The following is a 17,114-nucleotide window of genomic DNA, read 5'->3' as shown; positions in this document are numbered from 1 at the left end:
TTCCTAGATCTGAAGTGGGTCTCTTGTAGACAACATGTATATGAGTATTGTTTTTGTATCCATTCAGCCAGTCTGTATCTTTTGGTTGGAACATTTAATCCATTTACATTTAAGGTAATTATCCGTATGTATGTTTTTATTACCATTATGTTAATTGTTTTGGATTTGTTTTCATAGGTCTTTTTTCTTCCCTTCCTCTTCTGTTCTCTTGTTATTTGATGACTATCTTTAGTGTTGTGTTTGGATTTCTTTCTTTTTTGTTTGTGTGTACCTGTTATAGGTTTTTGGTTTGCAGTTACCATGAGGTTTTGATATAGCAGCCTATCTATATACAAGATTGTTTTAAGTTGCTGGTCTCTTAATTTCAAATGCATTTCCAATATCCTGCATTTGTACTCTCCTCACGATTGTTGGTTTTGATAATCGTATTTGTGTGTGGATGATTTCCTACCTTTACTGTATGTTTGCCTTTACCAGTGAGCTTTCCCATTTGTAATTTTCTTGTTTCTAATTGTGGCCTTTTCTTTTCAACCTAGAGAAGTTCCTTAAGCAATGTTGTCAACCTGGTTTGGTGGTGCTGAATTCTGTCAGCTTTTGCTTGTCTGTAAAGCTTTTGATTGCTCCGTCAAATCTGAATGAGAGCCTAGCTGTGTAGAGTATTCTTGGTTGTAGGTTTTTCCCTTTCATCACTTTAAATACATTGTGCCACTTCCTTCTAGCCTGCAGAGTTTCTGGTGAAAAAATCAGCTGATAACCTTATGGAGATTCCCTTGTATGTTATTTGTTGCTTTTCCCTTGTTGCTTTTAATATTTTCTCTCTGCCTTTAATTTTTGTCAGTTTGATTAATATGTGTCTCAGCATGTTCCTCCTTGTTTTTATGCTGTATGGGACTCTGCACTTCCTGGAGTTGGGTGACTGTTTTTTTTCCCATGTTAGGGAAGTTTTTAGCTATTATCTCTTCACATATTTTCTTAGGCCCTATCTCTCTCTCTTCTCCTTCTGGGATCCCTGTAATGCGAATGTTGGTGTGTTTAATGTTGTTCCAGAGGTCTCTGAAACTGTCCTCATTTCTTTTCATTCTTTTTTCTTTATTCTGTTCTGCTGCAGTGTTTTCCACCATTCTGTCTTCCAGCTCACTTATCCGTTCTTCTGCCTCATTTATTCTGTTATAGATTCCTCCTAGTGTATTTTTCATTTCAGTTATTGTACTGTTCAACTATGTTTGTTTGTTCTTTATATCTTCTAGCTCTTTGTAATACATTTCTTGTACCTTCTCAGTCTGTGCCTCCATTCTTTTTCAGGTAGATTGCCTGTCTCCACTTGACTTAGTTGTTCCTCTGGGGTTTTATCTTTTTCCTTCTGTGGAACATATTCCTCTGCTGTCTCATTTTGTCTAACTTTATGTGTTTGCAGTCTCCATTCCACAGGCTGCAGGGTTGTAGTTCCTCTTCCTTCTGGTGTCTGCCCCCTAGTGGGTGAGGCTGGTCTAGAGGCTTGTGCAGGCCTCCTGGTGGGAGGGACTGGTGCCTGCCCACTGGTGGGTAGAGAGCTGGGTCTTGTCCCTCTGGTGGACAGGGCCATGTCAAGGGGTGTGATTAGAGGCAGCTGTGGGCTCAGGAAGACTTAAGGCAGCCTGTCTGCTGATGGTTGGGGCTGTGTTCTCACTGTATTGGTCGTTTGGTCTGAGGCGTCCCAGCACTGGAGCCTACAGGCTGTTGGGTAGGGCCGGGTCTTGGTGTCAAAATGGCAGACTCCCAGAGAGCTCATGCCAATGAGTACTCCCCAGTACTTCCACCACCAGTGTCCTTGTCCCCACAGTGCGCCACAGCCGCCCCCCCACCTCCCCAAGCGACCCTCCGAGACCAGCATGTAGGTCTGGCCCTGGCTTCTATGTAGTCACTGCTTTTTCCCCTAGGTCTTGGTGCTCATGAGACCTTGTGTGTGCCTTCCAAGAGTGGAGTTTCTGTTTCCCTCAGTCCTGTGGAGTTCCTATGATCAAGTCCCACTGGCCTTCAAAGCCAAGTGCTCTGGGGGCTCCTCCTTCCGATGCCAGACCCTCAGGCCGGGATGCCTGATGTGGGGCTCAGAACTCTCATTCCTGTGGGAGAACCTCTACCATGTAATTATTTTCCAGTTTGTGGGTCACCCACCCGGTGGGTATGGGATTTGATTATATTGTGAATGCACCCCTCCTACCATCTCACTGTGGCCTTTTCTTTGTCTTTGGATGTAGAATATCTTTTTTAGCAGGTTCCAGTGTTTTTTGTTGATGGTTGTTCAGCAGTTACTTGTGATTTTGGTGTTTTCGTGAGGGGGGTGAACTCAAGTCCTTCTATTCCACCATCTTGTCTCCAACATCTTCAAGATTTCAGACTTTACATAAGTATTACTTTCTGAGAGTTTATAGAGCTCTAGAACATATTTGCATAAAATTAGTTGATAGAAATATCAGAATATTAATTCATTGGAAAGCTACTAATCTTAAAGAATATTATGAATGCATGTTTTTAAAAGTTTAATTGACATTTTAATTTTCTTAACTGCTAAAGATTTTGATTTTTCTTCCCTATTTCTTCATAGCGAAACTTCTACCAGTATGAGTATATTCTTAATCTTCTTCTGACACTGAAATTGAATTCAGTTTATTGATACTGTATCTTTGTTTTTCTTCTTTTTTATTTTGATTGTACCTTTCGGATTTTTTCCAATAGACTTTCTTTCCCTTTACTCAAAAATCTTACTGGTGAATTTCTTCATTGATTATTTTTTAACCCAGTAATATCAACTTTTCTTCCACTCTACTTTATTTGGGTGTTTAGGAGTTTCAGCACACCTTTTAAAAAATATCTGTATCATTAAATGCAATGGCTATAGTAATTAACTGTGTTTTCTAACAGGTTTTACTCCTGATAACTGTACACATTCAAGAAATCATTTAGGGACTTCCCTGGTGGTCCAGCGGTTAAGACTCCACACTCCCAGTGCAGGGGGCCCGGGTTCAATCCCTGGTTAGGGAACTAGATCCAGCATGCCACAACTAAGAGCCCACATGCTGCAACGAAGATCCCGTGTGCCACAACTAAAGACCTGGCCCAGCCAAATAAATAAATAATTTTTTTTAAAAAGAGAGAAATAATTTAGATGTAACCAGTATATCTTGGTAGATTTCTGTTGCCAACAAACGTGTTTACCAGTTGAGAGTGCTATTTTTCTCATAACATCCACTTGCAGGATTATTTGACTTTGCCTTCCATTTAGGTTTTTTTTAAGCATAAAGTGCATTTTTTGAAACCACAGGTTTGTTGAAGTTATTTTGTCTTATGATTTTTTTATGGAAGTAAACATGAACATTATGAGATAAAAACAAACTTTCATTTATTAATGGGCCCCGTGACATGATTCTGTATATTGAAAATGCTATACAATTCACACACAAAAAACTAATCTGCTAGAGCTAATAAATATATTCAGCAAAATTGCAGAGTAAAAGACACAAAAATTAGTGTATTTCTATACACCGGCAATGAACACATGAAAAGGAGATTAATATTTCATTTACGAGAGCATTCAAAAGAATATACTACCTAGGAATAAATTTAACCAGGGGAGGTGAAAGACTTGCATATTGCTATGAAACATTGCTGAAAGAAATGAAAGAAGATTTAAATAAATGGAAAGATACCCCATGTTCATGGGCTGGAAGATTTAATATTGTTAATATGGAGTACAGCAAGATCTGTAGATCCATTGCAATCCCTATCAAAATTACAATGGCTTTTTTTTTTTTGCAGAAATCGTCAAATTCATATGGAATTGTAGGGGGCCCCAGATAGCCAAAACAATGTTGAAAAAGAAAATAGAAGTTGGGGGACTCAAATTTCCTGATCTTAAAACTTACTTCAAAGCTACAGTAATTGAAACAGTGGAGTACTAGCATAAAGATAGACTTATAGACCAATGGAATAGAATTAAGAGTCAAGAAATAAACCCAAACATCTATGGCTAATTGATTTTCAACAAGGGGCTAAGACTAGTTAATGGGGAAAGTATAGTCTCTTCAACCAGTGGTTCTGGACAGCTGGATAACCACATGCAAACGAATGAATTTGTACCCTTACAACATGGATGAGCCTTGAAAACACTATGCTAAGTGAAAGAAGACACAGAAGACCACATTTATATGAAATGTCTGAAATAGGCAAATTAATTGGGTCAGAAAATAGTTTGCTGATTGTCAGGGCCTGGGAAAGGAGGAATGAGGATATGAGTATGGGGTTTATTTTTTGAGGTGATAATGCTTTAAAATTAGATAGTGATGAAAGTTGTACAACTCTGTGAATTTACTCAGAAGCACTGAATTGTAAACTTTTAAAAAGATGAATTTTTTGGCATGTGAATTGTATCTCAATAAAGCTATTATTTTTTAAAAGAAGAAGAGCAAGCTTATTAGCTCAGGGGTGCACAACTATCCTAGAATATTCTCTTATTCAAGGGCCATACTCAACCCTAAATTAACATGTTTTTTCCCTAAGAACCCATCTTACCCTGTGATCCGGAGGTTCAGTAGACTATTTGTTAACAATTGGTACTTGTAATGCTTCATCATTCCTAGTCTAACCAGGTAACCCCCACATCATGACCGGCAGTTTCTAGTTACAATTTTATCTCTTTTTTTTCTTTTTAATATTTATTTACTTATTTATTTGGCTCTACCGGGTCTTTAGTTGCGGCACACAGCATCTTCGTTGCGGCATGCGGGATGTTTAGTTGCGGCATGTGGGCTCTTTTAGTTGTGGCATGTGGGATCTAGCTCCCCGTCCAGGGATTGAACTCGGGCACCCTGCATTGGAAGCACAGAGTCTTAACCACTGGACTACCAGGGAAGTCGCATAATTTTACCTTTTATATAAATAAAACCCATTCATCTGAGATATTTGGCATGGTATCAATCATAATCTTGTTATCTAGATCCCTTTGGGCTACTGTGGCTTTTTTTCTGTCTCTATTCATTTTCTTTTTTAATTGATGAAAAATATCATGTTCTTCTGAATATCCTTTACTTTGTGATCTTAGTAAGTCATGTATTGTTTTAAATTAATAAATCCTGTATCAGAGGTCAGGGGAATAAACAGTTAATGGGTTCGCTCAGCTGAAATTCAATCTTAAATTGTTTCCATATGGAGCTTTTAATTAAACCTCTTCTCAAAGGTACCACTGTTCTGATAGCATATTGAAGTCCAGCTCTTATTTGCTTTTTATATTTTTCACATTTGGAGTGAAGAGTATTTTTTTCTTATGCTTGAATAAATAAGGAATACTATTTGTTGGTGTTTCTTTTTCCTCTCTACAAACACTGATTTTTTAAAAGTTAAATTTAGGAACAGGTATATGTGTCTATTTACTGATAATCAACTGATTCCCTTTTCTGAACTAGAAGATGTACATTTTCTTATGGAATTACAACCATGAGAGTGGACAGAGGATTTATATGATGTGATGGAAATTTGGAGAGTCACACTTAGGCAATAGGGCTTCTACTGCCCACATTACCCTTTCTTAGTCTAATGAGATGGTGTCCTAGATAGAGCCATTGTCTCCAGAGCTGAGGGCTATTAGACCCACTAGGCAACATCCACACGTGCTTGGGGAGTGAATAACAGGGCTGGAGAGCTGCCATGAGCTGAAAATGCATTCTGTGACCTGTGCCAGGTGCTTTTATTAGAAAGCCTTAGAATCTAGGATTCCAAAATTTTTGCTGTCTTCCATGGATTTCTCTGAGAGGTATCTGGGGCTTGGAATTTCCTTGTCCTTCCATTAAATATTTTCTAAGAAATTCTGAACACATATCCCTTTCTTATATTGTCATTCTCTATTCTGACTCTCTGTGTGCTGCTTTTTGGAAAGTTAACTGTGTCAACTATGATTTGTGTACTTTGCTGTATGTATGTATACTTCAACCAGGAGTTGGGTTTTGTTTGTTTGTTTTTAAGTACATATAAGAAACCATACACAGATTACCAGGTAGGGCTAGTATTGCAATCAGGAAGAGACTTTTCATTTCATCACTTGTCTTAGTGTTTTAATTTTTATAAGAAACATATTTTCTTTGAAAAATAAAAGAGCAAGTTTTATAGAAAAGAAAGTTATACTGAGATAGAGTTTTGATGGAAAGACAAGATAATCTCTCAATGGTAGGATTTGGGGGTTTAGAATCAAACCTGAGTTTAAATGCTGGCTCTGTTTCTTTCCTTGCTGGCTTCCACTTTTTCTTACTAAGTCTGCACAGCAGCCCACTTTGGGGACTCTCTTCATCTTGCATCTAGGAAGCATCTCAATGCAGACTTCTCATCACTTTTTTGGTAGTGTGATAACAGAAAGAGCAAGTACTGGAGAGTAAAAGGAGAAATAACAAATTATAGCCAGCCTGGCAAATTCAGGGTACATATTCCTTCTTCTTCCAAGCGTGTCATATTTTTTTTTTAAATATAGAAATGCTCTTTCTCTTTTTAAAAAATATTTATTTGTTTGTTTGTTTGTTTGTTTATGGCTGCGTTGGGTCTTCGTTGCTGCCCGCGGTCTTTCTCTAGTTGCGGCAGGCGGGGGCTACTCTTTGTTGCGGTGCGCGGGCTTCTCATTGTGGTGGCTTCTCTTGTTGTGGAGCACCAGCTCTAGGCATGTGGGCTTCAGTAGTTGTGGCGCACGAGCTCAGTAGTTGTGGCTCTCAGGCTCTAGAGCACAGGCTCAGTAGTTGTGGCACACGGGCTTAGTTGCTCTGCGGCATGTGGGATATTCCCGGACCAGGGCTCGAACCTGTGTCCCCTGCATTGGCAGGTGGATTCTTAACCACTGTGCCACCGGGGAAGTCCAAGCATGTCCTATTTTGATGAATTATACCCTTTATTCTGCATCCCTGCTCTTCACAACCTGTTCTTCATGGTCAGCCTGATGTCCTTGCTCAAAAAGCAGCTCTTTCCATTGCTAGACTCTAGTCTGCTCAGAGTAAATGCATTGGACACGGTCCCACCACAGGATAATCTTGCCATGATTGTTTTTAGAAAAATGAAGCACCAAGTGTGTCTTCCTCCTCCTGGCTCTAACCTCTGCTCTGTCTTGTATATTTTAGGCTTTAAAGGAGATAGATGAAGTCGGGGACCTATTGCACCTGAAGTATTCCCGTCATCGGTCAGTACCTCTATTGGACAGGCCCTTTGATGAGACTACATATGAAGAAACAGAAGACTGAGCCTTTTGGTGCTCCCCTAAAGGAACTCTCCCTCACCCAGGAGAGTGTGTGGCCTTTCCAGTCCAGTTGCAGGAACCACACTTCTTGTGCAAGAGATTTCCTCAACTACTGACGGCGGCCACCTCCACTCTAAATGATATTTTGTAAATAGTGAAAAACTGCTTCACATCCTTCCTTTGCTACATCACCTTTAAAAAAAGAGGTGACTCACTTTGCGTTTTTGTCCATTAAAAAAATGTTTTATTTTATAACTATTCTACTTGTGAAATCACGCTGACCCTACCCTGTCTCTGGCTAACCACGCAGGCCATTTTCCTCTCACAGACGTGGGCCCATCCAAAGCTCCTGCTGGCCCTGGCACTACAGCCTCGAGACTCACCTGGCCCTCCTTCCTGGGGAGCAAGTGCCTTCCACTTACTTCCGGTCCAGGTCTCAGAGGTGGCCAGCCTTGGAATCCTTGTTTAACCAGTCACGTAATCACCCAAAGCGTTTTAATGTGTCTTAAGTTTAGCCATTTAAGAAAAGTAGTAAACACTAACATTGCTGAAACTCCCCCTCATTGTATATCCCTCCCTGGCCAGGAGCCTCCAAGGCTTGGTCTTATTCCATTTTGTTCTGGTCACCAGATGATATCTTCCTTCACCATCAAATGTTTCTTCGTAATGGTCACCATCTGAGGGTATGTCCAGTTTCTGGGTTCTTCCCAAGCTGGAATCTAACACTCCCACCCCCTGTTTAAAACACTTAAATGGTTTTAAAAGCACCCACATCCCATCCCCTGTTTAAAACACTTAAATGGTTTTAAAAGCACCCACATCCTACCCTGGTCAGACCTCGGTGCTGAAGCCGACTCACACCTCACTCTTCTGTGTACAAAGCTGCTCCACAGAGTGATAGGCCCTCCTGCTCGGGTGAGAGGGCAGGGGTGGTGGGGAAAGGGTTGACTGCTCCTTGTAGAATGTCTGTGGTTTCCTTCTTACTGCTTTCTACTTTTCAAAATTATGACAGCCAAAAAAAAAAAAAAAAAATTATGACAGCGTCTGCCTGGGTTTGGGTCCATATTAGGATTTCAACTGATAAAGGAGAATGTTGGTAAATCCTCCGCTCAGAAATCTTTTGTCATGTTCCTAATGTAAGGATTAAAGTTTATTAACTTACCCTTTTTAGAAGATGACCTATTTAAATATCACTCTGAGTGCTATTTCTCTTTTATTCTTGATGTCCTAATGCAGTTCTAACCTGGCATCTGGGGCTTTTAGGGGCTCCATCTCCTTCCATTACCCCTTATTTTTTCCCTGAGAAATTCTGAACACTTATTTTGACTCTGTTTGCATACCAAGTAAGGGGATTTCTTTCAGCGAGCTTTATACTGCTTGACCAAAGAGCAAATCTGAAAATCACCATGTTAAAGTTCTTACTTTCTTCTGTTGACCAAAGCTTAAGTGAAGAGAACTTTTGACTTTTTTTATACCCAAGATCAGCTTGTCTTTTAGTAGCCATCAAGTATTATAGGGGAAGGATTGGGAACAGAATGGAAAAACATTGTGTGAAAGTAGTTTTGTACATCTCTATTTTTGAAATCACTCCTTTTATTTGTAAAAATTTTCAGTCCAAATTCTCCTGGGCATCTTGTCATCAGCTGTGGTATTTTTGTGCAGATACATGTAGTGGAGGATGTAAGCAATGCTATTGTTTGTGAAGTTTTGTTTTCATGTCTTAAGTTATCTTTGGTCACTCTCAGCATCTGAGAGCCTTAAGCCCTTGAAATATTCCAAGGTTTTATTTTAATTTTTTAAAGAATAGAAAAAAGTGAACAGAACCAAGTAGAGATGCAGGGACTGCAGTTAGCATGTACAAGTTGAAGTAAAAAAGATTGTGGTAACTAAGTAATTAGTCCTGTAAAATAAAATACATTACTAACCTTTCCTGCACATCTAGGTCCTCACCATAGAACCCCATTAGAACCAGGGAGCTTTTGCACTGCAGTTACTATTTAGTGATGTAGGGTTTGCAGAAGTCACAAACTTAAAGCAATGAACTTAGTGGCCAGTCTTTTATTTTGGCTTGCACTGCAACTTAAAATGTCAGTTAATATGGGCATTTAAATATATATATATATATATATATCACTTTGCTATGCAGTTATTTCAGGATAAGTGCAGTTAAGTTACAGATTTATTTTGAAGAGAGAAAACTCCTGTGATCTCTCTAGGACCTCTACTTTCTAGAGGACAAAACATTACACACACTGGTTGTCTCTTCTTGAAACTGTAATATAAATCTAGGGTCCAGTCATATCACAAATATCATTACTTAACCAAGCCCTTGGGGAAACACAAGTGTATATAAATACTGTCATTGGGAATGAGTAGAAATCTGGGACAAATAAGTATTGTTTAGTACATGGTTTAACACAGCCTACTTCAAGAATCTGATGGGGTTCAAGCAGGCATCAGCTAACCATTACTACCAAGGCTGATCATCAGAGTTAGTTGATAGAGGTGTGACTAATCCTTATTACTTTTTCTCATCCCTCTTTTTATTTAGCTTTGTCTTCATCCATTTCAGGTTTATATGACCCTTTTCTGCAGATCACATCAGAAACCAGGAAGTTTATAACTAGGGCACATCAAAATCACACCCAAAGAATGGATCAAGTGGCAGAGGCAGATTCTCCTCCCATCTTTATTTTAAAAGCCTTACCGTAGAATATGGCATACGTTCTAGAGCATTGAAAGAGAATGTTCAGGGGCAGGGTCTTTGAAGCACTAAACTTTTCGCTTTGCTTTGTAAAATTTTTTCCCTTTAAAAAAACATTCTGGTCTCCAGAGCCCAGAGTACTGTTTGCTTGTTTGAAGAACTTCTCATCACTATCTAAAACTTTCGTGATAGGGTGAGGATTTCAAATAGTCAGACACCCCTCTTCCTCATGTAGTCATGGAAGGTGAACAGAAATAACCTGACACAACTACTAAGGACTGCGTGTTTGCCTGATGCCCTTTCAGAGGCCAAGGCCCTATTTCTTCCCCCATGTGCCTCGTTCCAAATTGACGAGGATCTCTGGCCCCTTGTCATACTGGATTGGGCAGCAGCACTTCTAGTCATGTCATAGGCAGTGACGAAAGAGAATTTGGGTTCTTGTTTTGTATGAATTTGTGGCAAAACCACCTAGAAAAGGTTAAATACAATTGACCATCTCCTGGTTCTCTCTCTCTCTGTCTCTTTTTTTTTTTGGCTGTGCCACGGGTCATGCAGGATCCTAGTTCCCCGACCATGGATCAAACCCGCGCCCCCTGCAGTGGAAGCGCGGCGTCTTAACCACTGAACCGTCAGGGAGGTCCCTCCTGGTTCTCTTGTATAAAGAATTGCTGTGCCCTAATTCCCAGGGTGTCTTTCCTGGTGTTTCTAGGTAAGCCAGAATAGGTTTTAATCTGTCCTTGCTATAACCCATGTGGTTAGAAAAAATGGGAAAGTTGTGGTTTTCCTTCTGTCCACTTTCATGAAGGTCAAGAACTGTTGAGCACTTCACACAGGTAAAATCATCTTAGCCCAAAGGAGTTATGAAGGGGGAGTTACGAAAATCAAAGGATTCTTCTTGGCTGTTGAGCAGCTGTTTGCTTAATCCGTTAAGCCAGTTAATTAAAACACCTTCCACGTAAAGAAAAGCTTGTCCATTCTCTCTTCAGCTTTATCCACATGAAATGCAGTGTTCAGGCTCCTAGCCATTTGCCATGTGCCCAGATAGCTGGGTTAGAAGGCTGGCTTCCTCCCTTATCATACAGAGGAAATGCCAGGACTAGCCAGTGATCCCTTTGCTTTTAATGTGTAGAAAATGCTGTTGCCCCTTTTGTCATTTCTAGTGACTTCTGTTTTCTAAGCACCTTTTGCTATAGATTGAGCCTTTTCTAGGGAGGAAACCGAAGGGGCTAGCTCGAGCCCTTATCGGAAATGTTTATTCTAATGTCTCTGCTGAGTCTGAGGTATCACGTTCCCAGTCATCCTTGGGACTGACTTGGGGAAGCTGTGGGCAAGGTCTTATTTACTGTGTAGTACACATGATAAATGGCCTTATAAACTGATTTTTTGTGGTATGATGAGTTTATTAAACTGACCATAAAGAATTCAGTGGCTCTTAAACTGCCTTTACTGTGTTTTTAATGAAGCACACCCAAACCTCTGTTCTTTTGGAGCAGTTATGGGGAGGTTGAATGAAAGGTAAAAATTAGAGCAGTGCCCTGATGTGCCAAGTGTCCTGCCTTGCTGCTGTCTGCATGGATAGTGGATCCTTCCATACACAAGGAGCCTTGAGCCCACCCAGTGTCTGCTTTTTCCAACACAGTTCCCGAGTTTCTTGTGCAAAGCTTTGTCATTTGGCCCAGGCCTTCCAAGGAAGTGTGGGACATATCACTGACTAGGGTGGAGTGGTGACTTGTCTTCACCCTTGATGTTAGGTCTTGTTACCTCAGTGGTGTTCATGGTTGGAACGATAAAAAGCATCCTTGATGGTTCTTCACAGGATACTAGTGAGATCACCATGTCAGCCAGCATGCCCACAGTCTTGATGATCCCTCTCTGGATAAAGGTAGCTAACATTAGGAGAAGGGGGAAAGAGATAAAATAAGAATAGAGAAATAGCTTATGGAGAGCCGAGATCTTATTTTGTTGGCCCATATTTTTTCATTCCTGTAAACTGGAATTTGCAAGAGGTGCTGTGATAACCCTTCCCCAGTCCTGTAATGCTCGTATAATCTGAGAAAGAGAAGGGGAAATATAAATAAAACTTTTTAAAATTTAGTATTGTGTTAAAATGTCACTCTCTCCCTTACCCACACCCGCCCCCCGTCTCCCTTTTTTGCCAGATGATTTTTTGTTGCTGTTGTTGTTGGATGACTGTCAAGCTATAAATGATGGGTTGAGGGAGGTGTATCCATTTTGAGAGTGCCTGTTAAGAGCTGAAGGGGAACTACTTGAGATGACTTAAGAATCATCCCATGAAATTTATTGTTTTGCTCCAATAAAATACTCTGAAAGCTGTATCTGCCTTTATTCATTAAACCAATAAATACTGAGTGCTGTTTCCATGCCAGGCACTGCGCTGAGCATTACCAATAACAGCAGCAAACAGAAAGTTATGGTTCCTACTTTTGTAAACAAATAGGCACATGAACCATATATATCGTGTTAGAAACTCCTAAGTGCCATGAAGGAAAGGTAAAGAGCCTGATAAGATTGGAACCAGTGTCTGGTTTAGACAGAGGTGATAGAGGAAACAGATTCTAAGGATTGGAGGATCTGAAAGAAAGAGTGTGGTTGATACTCGCAAGAACGGTGAAGTGGGGCTCACCAGGAGGCGGTAGAGGCTGCCGCACCGGGTGACTTTATCTTACACACCGGGGAAAACCAGTGAAAAGTTGTAAGCATTGAAAAAAAAATACCCATTTGGGACTTTGCTGGTGGCGCAGTGGTTAAGAATCCACCTGCCAGTTCAGGGGACACGGTTTTGGGCCCTGGTCCGGGAGGATCCCACATGCCGCGGAGCAACTAAGCCTGTGCGCCACAACTACTGAGCCTGCGCTCTAGAGCCCACGAGCCACAACTACTGAGCCCGCGTGCCTAGAGCCCATGCTCCACAACAAGAGGAGCCACCACAATGAGAAGCCTGTGCACCACAACGAAGAGTAGCCCCTGCTCGCCACAACTAGAGAAAGCCCATGCGCAGCAACAAAGACCCAACGCAGCCAAAAATGAATAAGATAAATTTTTAAAAATTAAAAAAAAAATACCCATTAGCATGCTTTTTTGTATACAATGACAAGTTGATAAAATTTACGTGGAAATGCAAAGGACCTAGAAGAGTCAAAACAATTTTGTAAAGAAACTTATACTACCTGATTTCAAAACTTTGCACAAAGCTACAGTAACCAAGACTGCAACTGGCATTAGATTAGTCATATAGAACAATAAAACAGAATAGGGAGTCCAGAAATAGACCCACATGCGTATGGTTAGCTGATTTTTGACAAAAGTGCCAAGTTAATTCAATGGGGAAAGAACCTTCAACCTTACATCACATACCACAGTTGACTCAAAACAAATCATAGATCTGAGCATAAAAAATAAAAAAATATGAAACTTCTTGGAGAAACTATAAAAGAAAATCGGTGACTTTGGGTTGGGTGGCAATGATTTCTTCAGACACAAAAAGCATGACTGAAAAAAACTGATAAACTGGACTTCATCAAAATGAAAATTTCAGAAGACAATGTAGTTTGCAGGCTGGGATAAAATATCCACAGTACATATATCTGACAAAGGCTCTCTATTTAGAATATATAAAGAATCCTTAAAGCTCAATAAGACAAGATTATTAAATTAAAAATTGGCAAAAGATTTGAACAGACACTTCACAAAAGGAAGTATACTAATCGCCAATAAACACATGCAAAAATGCTCAATATCATTGGTCATTAAGGAAAGGCCAATTAAAATTGCAATAAGATTCTACTACTCACCCACCCTCTAGAATGGCTAAATATAAAAAGAATTACAATACCAAGTGTTGACAAAGGTGGGAATGCAAAATGGTACAGCCGTTGGAGAAAACAATTTGGCAGGTTTTTGACAGCAATTTCACCCAAGAGAAGTGAAAGCATGTCCACAAGAGAATTGGCACTTGAATATTCATAGCTCCTTTATTCATAATAGCCCCAAACTGGAAACAATCCAAATGCTATCATAGTTAATGGGGAAAGAAGCAGAATGGTCATATGATGAATACTACTCAGCTGTGAAAAGGAACAAATTACTGACACCTACAACTAGATGGATGAACCTCAAAACCATGCTCAAAGAAAGAAGCCAAACAAAAGAATACATGAATGTGACTGCACTGATACAAACTTCTAAAACGGCAGGACTAACCTATGATGACAGAGTGGAGAAGTGCTTACCAGGAGCCAAGGGTAGGGAGGTAGGGATTAACTGTACAAAGGGACTGTTAAAAGATAATTTTCAAAAACAAATAAAATCATGACTCTTACAGATGTAAAAATGAAAGATGTCATTTAACTCATTAATGAGAAAACTGTTAAGGGTATTACAGCCAATTCAAAGGAGATATTGAAAAACAGAAACTTTATAGATCAGGAACACTGAAGTGAATGTACAAATGAAGACAAAACTGATTTCTTCCACACTGGGGGAGGGAGGTCAATCGAACCTCCACAGAACAGGACAGAATTTGCATTTATATAGACAAGAAGTATTTTGCTTTGCTATTAGTTACCTACAACCTACAAAGTTGTAAAACAGCCCCAAGACAATGAAAGACTAGAATCAGATAACTCAAAAGGATGCATTGTATGTAGACAATGCATTACTTTCCACTGAAGCATATTTATTTTTCCTGCAGTGCACAGAAGGATATTGGAGTGATGAGAAATTTCTAAATCATGATGGTGGTGGTGGTTTCCTGGATGTATACATTTGTCAAAACGCATTGAACTGTACAATTAAAATAGGTGTGTTTATTGTATGTAAATTATATCTCAATAAAGTTGATTGAAAAAAGAAAATAACCAACAGCATTTGGGGAGGAGAGAGTGAGAACGAGTAGATACAGCAGGACTAATCGGGAGGCTATTATAGCTGTCCAGGTAATGGGGAGAGGGGCTCCCATTAGCGGTAGTTACTGACTTGGAGACAGATACACATGAATGAATGAATTCCTTATTTTCAAACTCCATGTTTAATCTGTGGGAAGATTCAAAAGTTTGATGAAAAGACAAAATATTCGACTGGATGTGAAAATAGTGTTACAAACAAAAAGAAAAATCCTAAAAAACAACACAGTTGCCTCACATTTAGTAAAAGCAATATGGCGTAGCAGGTTGCTCAAATGCTAGGTTTCTCTGGGCTAATATTTGAGTGTTTACCATGTACCAGGCATCTTATTAGGCTGAACCACATGAAATTGCCAACATTTGACCCTTTTGACCCAAAAGTGGCAACTTCCTGTAGTTCATCCTAATGTAAGTCCTTAGATTCTTATTTACTCCTCACACCTGTGAGGTGGGTAGCCCCTCCCTACACCCCAGACTTTTACAGATGACAAAAGCACCCACCAAGGGGTCAAAGAATTTGCCCAATAATATCATCTTCTTAGTAAATGATAGAAGCAAGGTTCAAACCCCTGTGGCGGACTCCAGACCGGCATTGTAACTAACCCCTGTGATGCACTATTCAAAACACTGCAGAAGGATTTCCCTGGTGGTGCAGTGGTTAAGAATCCGCCCGCCAACGCCGGGGACATGGGTTCAAGCCCTGGTCCGGGAAGATTCCACATGCCGCGGAACAACTAAGCCCGTGCACCACAACTACTGAGCCTGCGCTCTAGAGCCCGCGAGGGGGAGCCCTGTGCCACAACTACTGAAGACCACGCGCCTAGAGCCTGTGCTCGACGACAAGAGAAGCCACCACAATGAGAAGCCCGCACACTGCAACAAAAAGTAGCCCCCTCTCGACGCAACTAGAGAAAAGCCCGCACGCAGCAACGAAGACCCAATGCAGCCAAAAATAAATAAATTTAGTTTTTAAAAAAAGACAACTGCAGAGTCCTGGGCAGTGCTGTTGGGGATAGGAGTGGTTTCTCAGAAATGTGCCCAGTCTCCTAAGAGTTTCTAAGGCTAAACCCAGATCCCAAATTTTACCCTATGGCCAGGTTTCTGGCATGCTTCCCTGCACCTCCAGGGATCTGCTGTCCCTGCCCAGAAACCAGGCAGCCTTTGTGTTCCTCCATATGGCCCCTGGGTAGGCATCTTCCTAATAATGCCTTCTGACTGCTCCTCACCTACCTGTGCAAACCCCACCCCACCTGCCCTGTGTCACGGAGCTCACAGTCCCCAACAGCCCCCAGCCATGAAAATCGTCACTGCCACTCATAGTTCCTGATCGTTATCATAAGCTGAGGTTTTATTTCATGACTGCACGCCCTACACGGGAGGATCCCTGCACGAGTGTCCCTCTGGAGGGAGTGGGTGGCCCCACTGTTTTACCCAGGATGAAACTAGGTGACACCCAGTGGCAGGGCAGGATCTTCTGACCACTCCTTCAAATGTGGCTAGCTGCTGTCCTGGGACTTTATCCTCACATCTGAGTCTCAGCTCTCTCCTGGCTCTTGAAGTGCTGAACACCGGGGGGAAATTGGGTGCAGAGTGGCAGGTGTTTTTTTTCGAGTCTCCACCTCCAGCAGGGGAGCTGGAAGAGCCTTGGGGGAGTTACTTCCAGGCCTTCCTCCCCAAGCCAACCTACCTGGGTGCACATTTGCCCAAGAGCTGAAGGCTCCCGCGTTGGGCTGCGGCGTGTCCCTCGCCCGCGAGGCTCTGGCGGTCGGTGAGCCCCGGCGCCGCCCTCAGGACCCCGCAGCAGTCGCACAGCTGGACTGGAGAGCGCCGGCAGGCGGGCTGCGACTTTCCCCGAACAGGAATTCGCTTGGGGCTGCGCCGGCGACAGCGGCGGGCACTCAGGGCGGGGAGGCGGCCAGATCAAAGGGAGCCGCCCGCTGGGCCGAGACTTGTCCGGGAGCGCGAGGGGCCACCCCTCCGGGGAGGGCGGGGGACATCCCGAGCGCCGACCCGAGAGCAGCCGGGGCGCCCACGCCGGGCCAGGGAGAGAGAGAGAAGAGAGAGAGAAGAGGGAAGAGAGAGAGAAGAGAGAGGGAGGGAGAGAAAAGAGAGAGAGGAGAGAGAAGACAGAAGAGAGAAGAGAGAGAGAAGAGAGAGAGAGAGAAGAGAGAGAGAGAAGACAGAGGAGCGAGAAGACAGAGAGAGGAGAGAGAGAGAGAGAGGAGAGCCGCGCGCCCCCGCCCCGCGC

The 17,114-nt window shown here is 41.7% G+C and overlaps 1 protein-coding gene and 1 long non-coding RNA gene across 3 annotated transcripts in view; one reads left to right on the top strand and one right to left on the bottom strand.

Moving 5' to 3' along the window:
• Positions 1-8,272, top strand: part of SPTLC2 (serine palmitoyltransferase long chain base subunit 2) — a 116,387-nt gene extending 108,115 nt beyond the window's left edge. The window contains exon 12 of one of the 2 annotated variants that reach the window (XM_036842132.1): positions 7,125-8,272. In XM_036842132.1, the coding sequence (XP_036698027.1) occupies positions 7,125-7,244 (120 nt within the window). In that variant the 3' untranslated portion in view covers positions 7,245-8,272. The remainder of the gene's footprint in view (positions 1-7,124) is intronic. The other variant, XM_036842134.1, reaches the window with a different exon arrangement.
• A 2,118-nt stretch (positions 8,273-10,390) lies between these two features.
• Positions 10,391-16,997, bottom strand: LOC118889978. Its single transcript, XR_005018647.1, has 2 exons — positions 16,554-16,997; positions 10,391-11,830 (listed from the first exon to the last, which is right to left on the bottom strand). It is a non-coding gene; the product is annotated as an uncharacterized LOC118889978 (long non-coding RNA).
• Positions 16,998-17,114: the final 117 nt, after the last annotated feature.

The sequence above is a fragment of the Balaenoptera musculus genome, chromosome 2 (genome assembly GCF_009873245.2).
Source record: "Balaenoptera musculus isolate JJ_BM4_2016_0621 chromosome 2, mBalMus1.pri.v3, whole genome shotgun sequence".
Lineage (NCBI taxonomy): Eukaryota > Metazoa > Chordata > Mammalia > Artiodactyla > Balaenopteridae > Balaenoptera > Balaenoptera musculus.
Note: the sequence above shows the minus strand (reverse complement) of the source record. Positions and strands in the feature narration are given on the sequence as shown.